Consider the following 13413-nt stretch of genomic DNA (forward strand, 5'->3'; position numbering starts at 1 on the left):
GGTGATCACTAAACCTTGCTTGTAGTTGCTTCTGTTGGTGAAATACTTGTGAATGTTGCACTAAATACTTGTGAATGTTGCAACAAGTTGTCGGTGGCTCGAAGCATCTGCTTTGCTTCTCACGATGCTAACATCACGCGTCAGCATTTTACTTATCGCTTCTGTTTGGATAACAAGCGGCAGATACCTGTTTGTTCGTCAACTTTTGTTCCTTAAATAGATGGCCATCGCACCAAGAAAATCGAGGAACGTTTTAATTAATCATCAAAATTGTGGCAAATGTAAGGTATTGACTTACATATTAAAAGTTTATTTATGTTTAAATTTGTTTATATTATTTTGCTAAAATGGGACACATCGTGTTTATTCTTACGTCACAGAAGGAATTATTCCACAATATATAGCCCACTTCCAATACCCCCAAAAAACCGAACAGGTGGTTGCTGAATGACAGTGCGAATTAAATGAATTCGTCACCAGCTATGCGGTTATATTTGTTGCTAATGTTGTCAGTTAATTCTGGTTAAGTCATTTTTTTGCTTGTTAACGAATGTTATAAAAATATATCTGGAACGAAAACAAATTGGCTTCCATTTTATAACTCGACTTCGTTTTGCGTTTGCGACATTTTTTCAACAAAATGTTTAATTTTTTGAACAATCGGACTGTGCTATAACTGAATATAGCATTCCCTTTTAACAGCTGTGATAATTCTACTATCTTATCTAATATGAAGTACGTTTTATACGTCAATAAAGTCCACTCATATGTGACCAACGCCCACAGCGAGGTCTTTTACCACAATTTCATTCCATTATGTTTTAATCTGCTTCGCCAACTGCCCGGATAATCGAGTATGCTTTCGTTTGTGCTGAGACCTAATTGTGAATATACTCAACGATCAATATCAACTAAGCGAAAAGTAAGTCATGAGTTCAAGAAGTTTATAACAGGTATTTTTGGCGGCCTGCTTATTTAGAGTCAAATATATACAATGAACGTGTGGGAGGCTTAGGCAGCCGTCGGCGCTCTTAAGAGCCAGCGCCATACTGACCCTAAACCTTAGTCCACAAGTAAACCAATGTTTCTCAACGTCCTGTATTTTTCCAATGCAATATCCAATTTAATGGCAAGTAATGTCCGTTGTTTAAACAAACTTTAAAGTGTAGTATATTTGTCAAATGCCAAGCTCTTGTAGTGGCTTTTAACTTAGGACACTTAACACCCGTGATACCCTTAGACGAGATGGAAACATGACCATAGGACAACTGTCTTACAATACAAAATCAATGCACAATCACAAATTGTGTTTTGAACGTGGTTTGGTTAAAAGCGTTACCGGTACCCATTAAAACGACCTAACATGAACAGCGGCTTTGTAATCTGATTATAGAATTTGGACATAATGTGCATTATGGGGGTCACACCTTGATACTTATTAACCAATGAAATCGTCTAGAAATGCTTTTAATAAATCGGAAATCATTTGATCGTTGATTTATGTAATCCATTCAAACTTTAGAATGTTGTTAAAGTTAAATTGAGTAAATAATTTAAACAAAACGATAAAATATTGCATTTAAATGGATCATTGTACACAAAAACCCACTCTTCCAATCCAAATTGCCAACATTTTTGTTTGATTTGAAACAAAAAAATTAAAAAAAATTAATGCAACAATTTTCTAAAAAAAAGTAACAGCTAGTTTTCACAAAAAAACACAACAAAATTGTTTTATTGTTCTAAATATTTGTCGTTGTATGTATTTATTTGCGGAGGTTCGTTATTGCGCCGACATTATGACGTCACACATCGATGTGTGACGTAATCGCTTCTTCGGTGATTTCTTTCATCGCTTCGAACATTTCTTTACAATTTCCCTCGATCTAAAAAAGTAGAAAAAACACAAGTTTATGCTGACGTCACCAATAGTGAGCGAATATTGACAAGAGTGTTCCAAACCGAGGATGTGGCAAGTAAAGTGGTCAATTTACTTGTTCACCAACTTTGTGCGTGATTTGAGGGTTTGTTCGACGTTGAATTCGATGCCAAAACAGCGGCGCCCAAACGTCCAGCAATTTACTAATTTACAAAAGGTGGGAAATAAAAAGCGAAATGGAAGGGTAGCAAGGTACCATGGTGTGTCTGTTCTGACCGGGCTGAGGTGCCATGGCGGACTCTCTTGTTGAGAGCAAGTACTGAATGTGGGGAAAATACTACTATTATAACACAAATAGGAATTCAGTTTGGTAGATAAAGCTCCCACTACATAGAGGCATTTACTGCCACCACTTACATTCACTAACCAGGCGGATTTAAATTCCTCAATAGACAATTTAGGACTTATTTCGATATATTTATGGCTTCCACAGGTGAAGTCTTACTCCGACGTAGACATTACGTCCTATTGTGAGGATTTTATTGTAATTAAGGCAGTTCTCTCCTTAGATATTTCTTATAAATATTAAACTTACGTGATTCTCTGGAAGCAGGAATCCGTAATACCCGGTGTCTCTCAACTCGATGGTCCATGAGAGGGGAATCCCCTGCAACCAGGCGAAATCCTTGGCACCTCCAGAAACTCCATCTGCAAAAATAAGCAGGGTTAGAAGTCGGTGGGTCGTGGGTTCGAACCCCGCGACAGCACTTACACATCGCTGTAGTTCCAGGCCCGTAAGTGTAAACCATTCCGGTTGTTTTTCTCAACTTGTCAGCGGCTCGCTTTGAAACGTCGTACTGCAAATAGAATTTGTTAAGATCTGTGCAGCAATACAGTAAGATTTGCACAATTCAACAGATACACCAGTGTAAAGCACGATACACAACTAAAAAGCAACAACCGCATTTTTTTAATTGCAGAACGTGTTTGCAAATGCAAGAATTTTTTAAAGACTCATTGTAGTTTCCCACTTCATGGAAATCTTTAGTAAAAGGCGAAAGATTTACACGTTCAATGAGTTTTTTTCTTTTCTTACAAACATGCCTTTTACATTCGTGATAAAAATGAAATATAGCGTTCCTTGACATGTTTGAGGTTAAGAGCTTACCAGTTGATCAGCATTGCTGGTTGGGTTGTTAGTGTATGAGAAAGGGTAAACGAACACTTGACCATAGCTGTGGAAAGCAACGTACGCCTGACGAAAACACAACGTTTTTAAACGCAAAACAAACGTAAACATCAGCAACTGTTGAATACGCCAAAAGAGTAAAAATACGTTGTTGAGGGTGTTGGTGTTGAAAAACTTATGTGCATAGGATTTCGTTTGTTCGATCATTATTTAAAAATAAAAAAAAGTAAAAAACAGCAACAAAATCTTTGGGATTGGTTCGAATCTATAAATTAAAGTATAAATTATGGGCGCGAGATTCGAACTCACGGTCTCCAAACAACGACAAGAACTCTAAGAGATAATCCTATTGCTAAAAATGTGCGCCAATCCTCTGTAAAATTGAATATTGGTTTACCACAAAGGTTCTTGTTTGTCAGGTAATTACTAACGCCACTTCTATTTTGGCTACTGTGCCTTCATTCAGCAGTTGTTAACCCACTAAGTTTCCTGTTAAGGAAAGTGTTTTCCCACGTAACGTTTACTTTACATTAGTGGTTCTCAATCTTCTTTTCACTGCGTACCACCTCGAGGTTCTATGGTCTTGTTGCGTACCACCAATTATCGAAAAACTTAACTCTACTCAAAATGTATATAGGATTATTAACAGGGGCGGATTAGCTAATTAGTTAGCCCGGAAATTTAGAAACAAATGCGGCCCACCTCAAAAAAGTTTCCCTTTTTTAACTTTACAAGATACTGGTCAAGTTTTGTGATTCTTTGTTGTTTGCTATGATGTCATTAAATAAATTTGCATAGATGTTCCGGAAAGATTATAGTTCTTATCGTTTATGAAGCATAAAATATTTAACTATACAATAATTACGATCAATGTATTTATTACAATACAAAAAAATGCTTAACCTTTTGGTAAAACTGTAATTTTACTTAAAAACATCTGTGTACAGCGTACCACCCAAAATGACTTTGCGTACCACTAGTGGTACGTGTACCACAGGTTGAGAACCACTGCTTTACATTAACTTAAACATTGGCTTATATTCCGAGGGTGATTGGTTCGATGCCCACCCTGGCAGTGTCGCTGTGCTTCCTTATAAGGTCAGCGCTTGCTTTAACTTCTGGTTCGGATTCTACAGATGGTCCGTGGTAGGTTTGGCTGCAGGGGTCAGGGGAAGCCCCGGGTCCACTCCACGATACGTCGTAGTTCCTGTTCGCGTCGGTTCCAACGCAAAGACTGCCAGGGTTTAGCGATCGGGTTTTCCTCCACAAGCGATCCTAAACAAAACAAGATAAATATTTGTTAAAAAAAGTAAAGGTTTTATAGGGAGTTGAAAATTATTTGTCCAACTTCACAAAAATCTTAGTTTCTTGCCCAAAAAAAGGAGAGTATTAATGAGATATTACATATTTTAGTCGATCAGCCAAAGTTTTATGTGAACTACGAGTGGAGCAAGTCGAGAAACAACCATAGCCTGCTACATCTTGTTCGTAAACTAGTCTGCGGCGAGGTTCGAACTCACGACCTCGGTTATACTAGCAACGTCGCTCTACCAACTGATATGTGTTCAGTTGTAAATAAAGTTGATTAGTTGAACTTCTTAAGGGCTGAGGTTACTGATATTTAGTAGCAACTATTTCCTGCTTACTTTCTCCCAGCTGTGTTTGTATCCATCCACGTTAAGAAGCGGAATAATGATCCAAGTCATCTCGTCCATCATTCGACCAACCTGAGGGTCGCTTGAGTATTCGGTGAGCATCTGTAAATATCACAATCTTTATAGGAACATGGCATTTTAAAATAAACAACGCTCTTGATCTCACCCACACTTTGCAACGTAAATCGTAAGAAAGAGTGACGTAACACGTTTATGTATACAATAGAAAAAAATGAGAAATACAATTAACTGCCAATTATAAACACACACTAGAACGGTGTTGTTTAGTAAAGTTTAAAACGATTACTAAAAAACAGGATTTAAAGCATACTAGAAGTGTGTTTAGGTTACCCTGTGCACAAAGTACTGGCAGAATGCAGGAGCTATCCACTCTCTGGCGTGAATTCCACAGTCGATGATGAACTCTGGCTTGTCAGTGGACGACCCCAGGGTCAGCTTGGGAATTAACCTTCCTTCTGTGCTGAAGGCGAGTTCTTCCCATCGAGCCAATGTCGGGAATGCATCGCTGATGTCACGTGACCATAGAATGATCTAAATCGATGCTATATGTCATCTCGTGGCACGCCTGCAATCGACACTATACCTCACCTCGTCGTATGTGTGATACTTGTAGTAGTCGTAACCCTCACTTTTGCCCGATCTTTTCGAATTGAGTTGATTCTCCACCAACTCTTGCACGTTCGAGATCTTCGTCTGAATAAATTTCAAACATGTTTTTCGGTTTGCTCGCTATTGCACCTTTTAACTAGAACTTTACTACAGCATTTTAAACAACATTTGTGGTTGTAGGATTACAAAATTACTTTATCGAACAAAAGTAACTCTAAATCCTCACCTGGTAAAATAGACCTGACTTTTCTATTTTCGACAAAATCCCTTTTAGAAAATGTCTGTGACGTAATAATAACAATTATTACTCATTAGTTTAACAAAGAGTCGATTTTATTAAATTCACGCTTGACTGACCTCGGTACCCTTATGTCCACTGGGTGTCCTACTTGCACTGAATCTGCTGAGTCAGGATACCAGAAATCCACCTGAGAAAAAGTGCAGTGTCATGCTCAAGGAATAAATTCCTAAGGTCGAGGGTTTGAACCCCAAGTAATCCGAGTTTGCATAATGTGGTGTTCGCTATTTTTTCTTAAGTTATTTTTATATATAAACGGATGTTTTTTAAAATTGTGAATAAAATATGGAATAGATTTCACTTAGTGCATATTAAGGTTGATTAATATGTTTATGTTTTACTGACCAATCCTGTAACTTGACCAAACTCCTGGATGACCTTCAAATGACCTTGAGTTTGTGGGAAAAGAGTCAGAACTTGATCCCTTTAAAAACAAAGTAAATTTAAAAACTTTTCATACGAGCATTTATGCAGACTACACTTTGGTCAGTTGTAGAAGAAACTAGCGGCAAGGTAATCTAACTTGCATTAGACGCATTGACCTGGTTTTAGGCAACAATCCTTTAAAGCAATTTGCTAAAAGCTTAACATAATACGATGGTGATGATTCAATAAAGCAACTTACCCGTCAAATCTGAGCTTTGAAGCGCAAACGACTGAAATGAGCAAGCTTAAGATCAACTTCATGATGATCACTACACCTTGCTTTAAGTTGCTTGTGTAGGTGAAATACTTGTGAATGTTGCACTAAATACTTGTGAATGTTGCAACAAGTTGTCGGTGGCTCGAAGCATCTGCTTTGCTTCTCACGCTGCCAACATCACGCGTCAGCATTTTACCTATCGCTTCTGTTTGAATAACAAGCGAGCGATGCGGGAGTGTTGAAAGTTAGTTCGATAACTCCGATCCTGACCATTCTGCCATCTCCTTGAATGTAATTAAACTACAATTACAGTTGCATATTTATGCACCAGTGAACTTGCAGTGGCGCTCCTTCTTGACTTGCTTTGATAAAAAACTTGACTGGGTCTTGAGTTATTTTTACTAATGACTTGACTTGGACGTAGGTTTTTTCAAACGACTTGTTTACAACACTGTTGGGCAAAACATCGAACTAAAACCTCAGATTTCAGATTAAGGTTAACTTCTTTCAAGCGTTCCGTTATAACGTAACAGAAAATATTTTATTTTCACCCCTGGTCCAAACGTAAACTGTAAAAAAGATTTAAAAAGAAACACAAGACGGCAGCCAAAATAAAGGAGACACAAGAACACAAGATGGCGGCCAATTCCACAGGTTTTTAACCTTCTCGCCTTTCGAGAGAACAGCGAGAAGAAGGCAGTGACGTTGCAGTTGTTGAAGGCTCTCTCGTTTTATTTTGCAAGTTTTTGCGATTTATTTTTTTAAAGTTTGAAGATGTTTCACAGAAATGCCGTGGCATTTTCTGCCATAAACCTTGCTTCTTCGTTGATGAACTCTGTTTTCTTCTTCTATTACGTGAAGTTGTTTCTCGACCAATACAAAGTGCCTTCGTCATGGTTCCAAATCGCCCAAGTAAGTAGTAATAGTGGTTCTATTGTAAAGTAGCTTTGAGTTATTGAATTTGAAAAACCCTAACTCATTTAGACATAAGCTCAAATGCTTTTTTTGACATGATAGGTTTTTTTTTTCAAATGCTGTCAGGCAGGACTTACCAATGTATGAAGAACATCCTAAATCTTTAAATAGTGTGCACACCTTTTTGATTCTACATGTGCATGAGCAATTTCATTCCTGGCATACTAGATGTCATAAAATGCCGTTATCTGGAGTCTAGGCCAGTGTTTCTCAACCTTTAATAGTAGTAGCCTCAATAGTATTTCAACTATCTGTGCTCCCCAGCCCCATTGCATTTCAGTGCTTTGCTCCAAAATATCTTTGGCGTGGAACGCTTGCCCAAAACCATGCTAGTGACATCATTTGCTATGAGATACCACCATGTTACCTTGAAACGTAACATTTTGGCAAGTATATGTCATGATTTTAAGCGTACAATTTTAGTGAAAAACATTTTGGTGCTCACTTTTGGCCGCCACAAGTTACGGAATGCAGTTCGTGCCACCTGTATAGTTATAAGTAAGGTCTCTTAAGTCAAGTTTAGGTTAAAAAGTTTATAGTTTGATTATATATGCTCATGGCCCCAAAGATCCAAGAAAAGGGTTAGGGTTAGGAAACCCTAAATGTATCCATTTTTTTGTTTAATTTTTTCCATCCTTAATACCTAACTTATGTTCCAGGTAATTTACATGCTTTGGAATGCAATCAACGACCCGCTGTTTGGATATTTCCAGGACAATTCAAACTGGTCATTTTGTCGCAGCCGTAAAAAGGCGATTTACTACGGAGCTCCGATCTGGGCGCTCACATTCCTTCTCCCGTGGTTTCCATGGGCAGATTACGACAGTAAGTAAAATGTGATCAACTATTATGTCATTATAATGTTAAATTTTGTGTTATTCCCAGAGTTTCCTTGGGTAGCCGGCATCCATCTAATTGTGACACTTTGTGCTTACGACGCGATGTTAACGTTTGTTTTGCTTGCTCAGTGCGCTTTGTTCACAGAAATATCAACCAAACAAGAAGATAGATTGAGACTTATCAAATACAACCAGGTCAGAGCATTAAGGCTCAATGAGAAAATTATTAATGTTGTGCCAGATGCTATTTTAAAGGAAACTGTTTTGTGACTAATGTCATAGTGTAGGCTGTATATTTCTTTTATTACAGCTGTATATTAATATTTTATAATTTTTTGAACTTGTTACCTATTTAGAAGCTTAATATCAGGGTTTAGTGTGTACAATTTGTACACACACTTTTTTCTTTACATCTCTTGTTATCAACATTTGTATACTTACTTTGACTCAATAAAGCATGGTTGCCATATTATTGTCCCACAGCTTCCACACCATATTGTTATTCACCCAGCTAATTTTATTTGTGCAGGTTGCATCAGTTATCGGCAGCACAAGCGTGTTTTGGTCCAGTTTGGTTTCCGACAACATGAAAAATTATTTTAATCTGAAGATATTCTGCGTCTGCATTGCTGTGGTCGCCTATCTTTGTTTAAGGTAAATACTTAACCTTTCAGACCTTATTAGAAAAATAAACCTTTTAAACAAATATTAAAACTACTAATTAAATATGTGTGTGAATGCAAATGGTGGAAACATTTCAGAGTTTAATTCATCATAATATTTGTAAAACATGTTTTTGTAGGTATTCAAGTTTAAATGTTGTAACAAAGTATGAAGGTGCAGATATAAATTCGGTGTCAGAGCCGCTTGTTTCAAAAGAAAGCGAGAACTTTGGTTGGCGCGGCGCTCTTCAAACCACCAAAGAAATCCTTTTCAACAAAAACTTTTTTGTCTTTGTAATCATGAACTTTTTTCAGGTAAATTTAACAGTTCTGACATAATACAACAGATTAAAGAAACCTAATACCTCACAATTATTGTTCTAGGTATTCCATGCAACTTTTTGTTCCAACTTTATGTTGATTTTTGCGAACCACTTGATTCCTCCCGGGGTTTTACCATCAGTTGCTATGAGCGCAATCTACGGAGCATCTTTTATTCTGCCACAAGTAAGCTACGTACAAAGTATATAACAGATCATTCTTCACCACAGTATGACCTGTTAGCTATTCTCACATGTGGCATTTTTTTGTAAAATTTGATTTGAAGGATTGTCACAAACCTCACTAAAATAAACCAAAGCATTCAATATTTTGTAATATGTTTACCATTTTGATAATGGTTGTAATATTTACACTAATTCTACTAAACTATAAAATAATAATTCCTGTTTCTATCAAATCTTGTTATTATGCCACATCAATTCAAACTTGCTTTGTTTAATTGATAGTATTAGATAATTAAATGTCACGGGTTAGCCAATATTTAGTTCTAAGACAAAATGTATGTTTTTCAGATGATAATTTTCCTCGGAGGGGCTGTGATCGCCAAGTTTGGCGTTTATCGCGTAGTAATGACAACATTTTTCATGCAAGCAATCTCCGCCACACTACTTTATTTTATTGGCATGAATGTTTATTGGCTTTTGGCATTTTTCTTTATATTAGACATGTAAGTTAATTAGAAGTTTATTTCTAGTCCAATGTTTATAAAAATACATTTATTATGCTTTATTTATTGATCGGATGTAAAATATTATGAAGTATTGGATAAAAACCTTAGTTGTGTGATTTTTACAGAATGCAGTTCATTGGGATTCCACAAAATATATAACCCCTTTACTTATATTAACAAAGCGTTGGATGGGTTGAATTCCACTGTGATTAGGGTTAGTCAGGATGTCACCAACAGTCTATTGTAGTATTCTACTATACTTGGGTTATTTTCTGCTCTAAAAAATTGTTTTTCTTTCAACATTAAGAATATAGCTTTTAAGAAACGTTATTTTTATGTTAATAACGTATTTGAGTTAAATTTGCAATAGATAAAAACTGCACAGCTGTCGTATTTCAGTTAAATTCGCTTTAACTAAAAGGAACAAATTTCACAGCTGAATGATTTGTGCTTACAACGTTGTCTTTTCAGGACTCTGCCATCTCTTGCGTTCAGTTTGTTCAGTGTTCCACTGTCCGATATTGTTGACGAGGATATGAAAATATATTCAAGGAAGTAAGTTTAGGTCAACTTTACCCTATCGAACATTTATTAATTCCTCCTAAACACAATTATAAATTTTGTGCTGGAAGTGTTTAAATTGAAAAATTACCAGATTTTCAAACATCGTTTAATGTTGATATATGTTTGCAGAGCGCCTCAGTCGTCGATGGTGTTTGGAACGAATGCTTTGATCACGAAACCTGCCAACTCACTCGCTCCAATGATGGTGGTCGCCATCCTCAACAAGTAAGTCCAACTAACACCTGCCTGGCAGGTTTGTGGCCCAAAGCATTTTCGCTTCTCACTTGAGATTGTGGTTCCACCTTACTCTAATTAAGAGAGCTTTCCGTGCTCGAGGCCAATTCTACAAACTACTGGGCCAAGCAGTTAAAATAATAAGTTCATGTTCAGATTCGTTTCACACATTGCATTTTCCGGCAAACCATATATATTTTTTTGCCATTTTGAGCTGTTTACAGCTGTTTTTTTGCCATTTTGAGCTGTTACAGCTGCTTGAATTGTTACGACACAGTTGAAGTATTGTGTAATTATAATTTATTACGCATTAAGCAGTTGGCTTTTTGTAAATAGCTTTGGTGAATTTGCATGTTTGGTATTTAATGTTTAATGTTTAATTGACCTTATGCTTTTTTACCATTTCACCGAAGCGCCAAATAACCTTAGTGTACTTGAACTGTGCAATGTGGGTTTATTTAATGTGCGCTTTGTATCTCTTGTCAAGTGTATTTGCTCGATGTTCTGCATGTAGCCACTATAACGTTGTAACCCTCTATTACCGCCAGTTATGGATACGAGCAACTTAAGGATCTCTCCAGCGAACCAACTTCGACGGATTCCCTTCAAGTTCTTCACTCCGTCATGTTCTCTCTTCTCTGTTTCATTCCAATCGTCGTCTCACTTCTGCAATGTGTCATCTGGAGCTTCTACGGCTTGAAGAACAGCCACTCGCTCGAGGCAAAGTACACAGAGTCCTGACAACTTTGCACAACTTGTTTCACCTTCAACTTCTCGCTTAGCATATTTAAAGAGGTGCAGCGCTGTGGGAACGGTGTTGCCCTTCTTCTATAGATGCCCATTGTGAATTATTTCAACAGTCGTGTATAAATTTTATGGCTGTATGTTTTATAATAACTGCGTATGAAGTTGTAGCCTTACATATAAATTTTACATTCACAATATTTATTTATATTTTAGTAAAATCATAGTTTAGTTAGGGTCTGAACTAAACTTTAAACCGAGTTTGTTTTGCAACTTGCAATACGTAAGTATCTCACACGAAGCATACGCTTCCTTCATTTATTTTATTGAAACTATGGTGTTTTGATCCATTGTGTTGTACCACTGATCAGGAAACAAACCAACCCGTTCATTGCACTACTTCCAGCGCACTTATATATGGCTTCTCATGTATTCCACTCTACAATATTGTTTTAGCATCCACAATGTTTGGATATAATGAAATTTAAGTTGTTGCCAACACTCGTTTTTATTATGATGTTTGACTTATTAATCCTCGTTAAAAGTTTTTTGCTGAGTTTTAGTTTGCGCTTTAGCTTTATTTGTTTGTTACTGGGCTTAATATGCTCCAACAAAGCACCTAACTCAATATACCTCGGAACACCTTCTTTAATTAGTTTAACCAACTTTAAAGGCTGACATTAAACAGGTACCCTGCTTTGAATTTATTTCCGCCAGTTTTGTTCAATGCAGTGCCTTTCAATTATATTTTATCGTAATATTTTGTGAAGTTTCGTGATTATTATTGCACGAGAAACATTTATCAATTATCCCGCTTGGCAGTTTAATAAATGTGCGTGGTACAATTAAATATTGATGATGTATGTTGTAAAAGCAAGTAGGAATTTCTGTGTTTATCAAAAAGTTAAATTTAGTATTAATAGAAGATCCGAAATTACTGCTGTTTTTCAATTGTAAAATAATACGTTTAACAAAAATCATTGTACGTATTAGATTGTTAAAGACCAGGCACAGTTACCGGGTAACGAGTAAGTTTTGTCACACGAACAGAATTGTTTTCAAAACAGTTTAATGTCCTTGATGTTTAGGGTCCACTGATAAGTTATGACTCGTGAAAAACACCAGGCATTATGCAAAGTAGTTCCTAATAAGATAAATCTTTTGAATCTAATTTGAAACGGTGTTTGACGTTAGTTACCTCTCTATCCCTACCTAGCGGTTACGATTTTCAGGATTTTCTAACTTTCCGTAAACTTGACACGTATTCTATTGTGTGATTCCGACATTTTAGTTTTAATTTGACTGCAATCGATATTCTAAGAAACGTTCGATTGTTTTATTCCAAAAATGAAGCGTAAAACTAGTTTTTGTTTGGTTTCTATTTGTGATTACCATTAAATAGCCTCAGGCTGTATTTCTACTTCTTAGTAATAAAAGGTAGCTACAAACCTGGAAATTATCAAAAATTGAACAACAGTTTTGTTTGCAGTTAATTGTTTAGTTGATCAAGGCAATTTGTTTTCAAACTTATAAAATCCACCACAACTTTTTGCCCAAAACTGTCAATGAATTGTAAGTATTCTATGGTTCTAGTAGTTGACGAAAAAGTTTAGAAAATATGTGACGTCACTGAAATAACGAGAGCTTTAAAGATGAAATACTTAGTTTTGTTTGTTTCGAGCGAAGCAGGTGAACATTTAAACTAAAAAAAAAAGCCAATGGCTTTACTAAACAGCCTTACTCTTTAGTTTCATTGTCGCCAAATCAAAAAAACAGAAAAACAAAAAAAACATGAACTTAATAAGATATACGTATTTGAAAACATAAATGGTTAAATATTGCGTTGGCAGAAACATTATCGGGAAAAGTTAACTTTAAACAAGTTTTTAGTTTAATATCGTTGCTGTCTGTAAGTAAAGTGACTAAAGAATCGGAATAAATAAAACGTTGGAATAGTTGAACAGTTCAGAAACTTGAAGCAGCACGTTATGAGCAGAATTTAGAAAAGCTAAACTTATCACCCATGAAAGCGTATTTAAAGAAATCGTGACACCAGTCAATATACAGGAATACATTTTACCAATATAGC

The 13413-nt window shown here is 36.3% G+C and overlaps 2 protein-coding genes and 1 pseudogene across 2 annotated transcripts; 1 reads left to right on the forward strand and 2 right to left on the reverse strand.

Moving 5' to 3' along the window:
• Positions 1-1805: 1805 nt before the first annotated feature.
• LOC146157695 (carboxypeptidase B-like) lies at positions 1806-6338 on the reverse strand. The gene is made up of 10 exons (XM_083388299.1): positions 6277-6338; positions 5997-6075; positions 5333-5437; positions 5075-5275; positions 4715-4825; positions 4137-4343; positions 3048-3134; positions 2652-2736; positions 2475-2587; positions 1806-1886 (listed from the first exon to the last, which is right to left on the reverse strand). Exons 1-10 carry the CDS (start codon positions 6336-6338, stop codon positions 1806-1808), a joined length of 1131 nt encoding a protein of 376 aa, XP_083244425.1.
• LOC146157696 (U5 spliceosomal RNA) lies at positions 2853-2961 on the reverse strand (annotated as a pseudogene).
• A 718-nt stretch (positions 6339-7056) lies between the features above and the next one.
• On the forward strand, positions 7057-12165 carry LOC146157697 (solute carrier family 68 member 1-like). The gene is made up of 10 exons (XM_083387425.1): positions 7057-7206; positions 7929-8094; positions 8155-8303; positions 8638-8762; positions 8911-9085; positions 9155-9277; positions 9625-9779; positions 10254-10337; positions 10476-10571; positions 11129-12165. The coding sequence occupies exons 1-10, from the start codon at positions 7069-7071 to the stop codon at positions 11319-11321; spliced, it is 1404 nt and encodes a 467-aa protein (XP_083243551.1). The 5' UTR covers positions 7057-7068; the 3' UTR covers positions 11322-12165.
• The last annotated feature ends 1248 nt before the right edge of the window (positions 12166-13413 follow it).

This window comes from Ascidiella aspersa, chromosome 4, assembly GCF_963924565.1.
Source record: "Ascidiella aspersa chromosome 4, kaAscAspe10.2, whole genome shotgun sequence".
Classification (NCBI taxonomy): Eukaryota; Metazoa; Chordata; class Ascidiacea; order Phlebobranchia; family Ascidiidae; genus Ascidiella; species Ascidiella aspersa.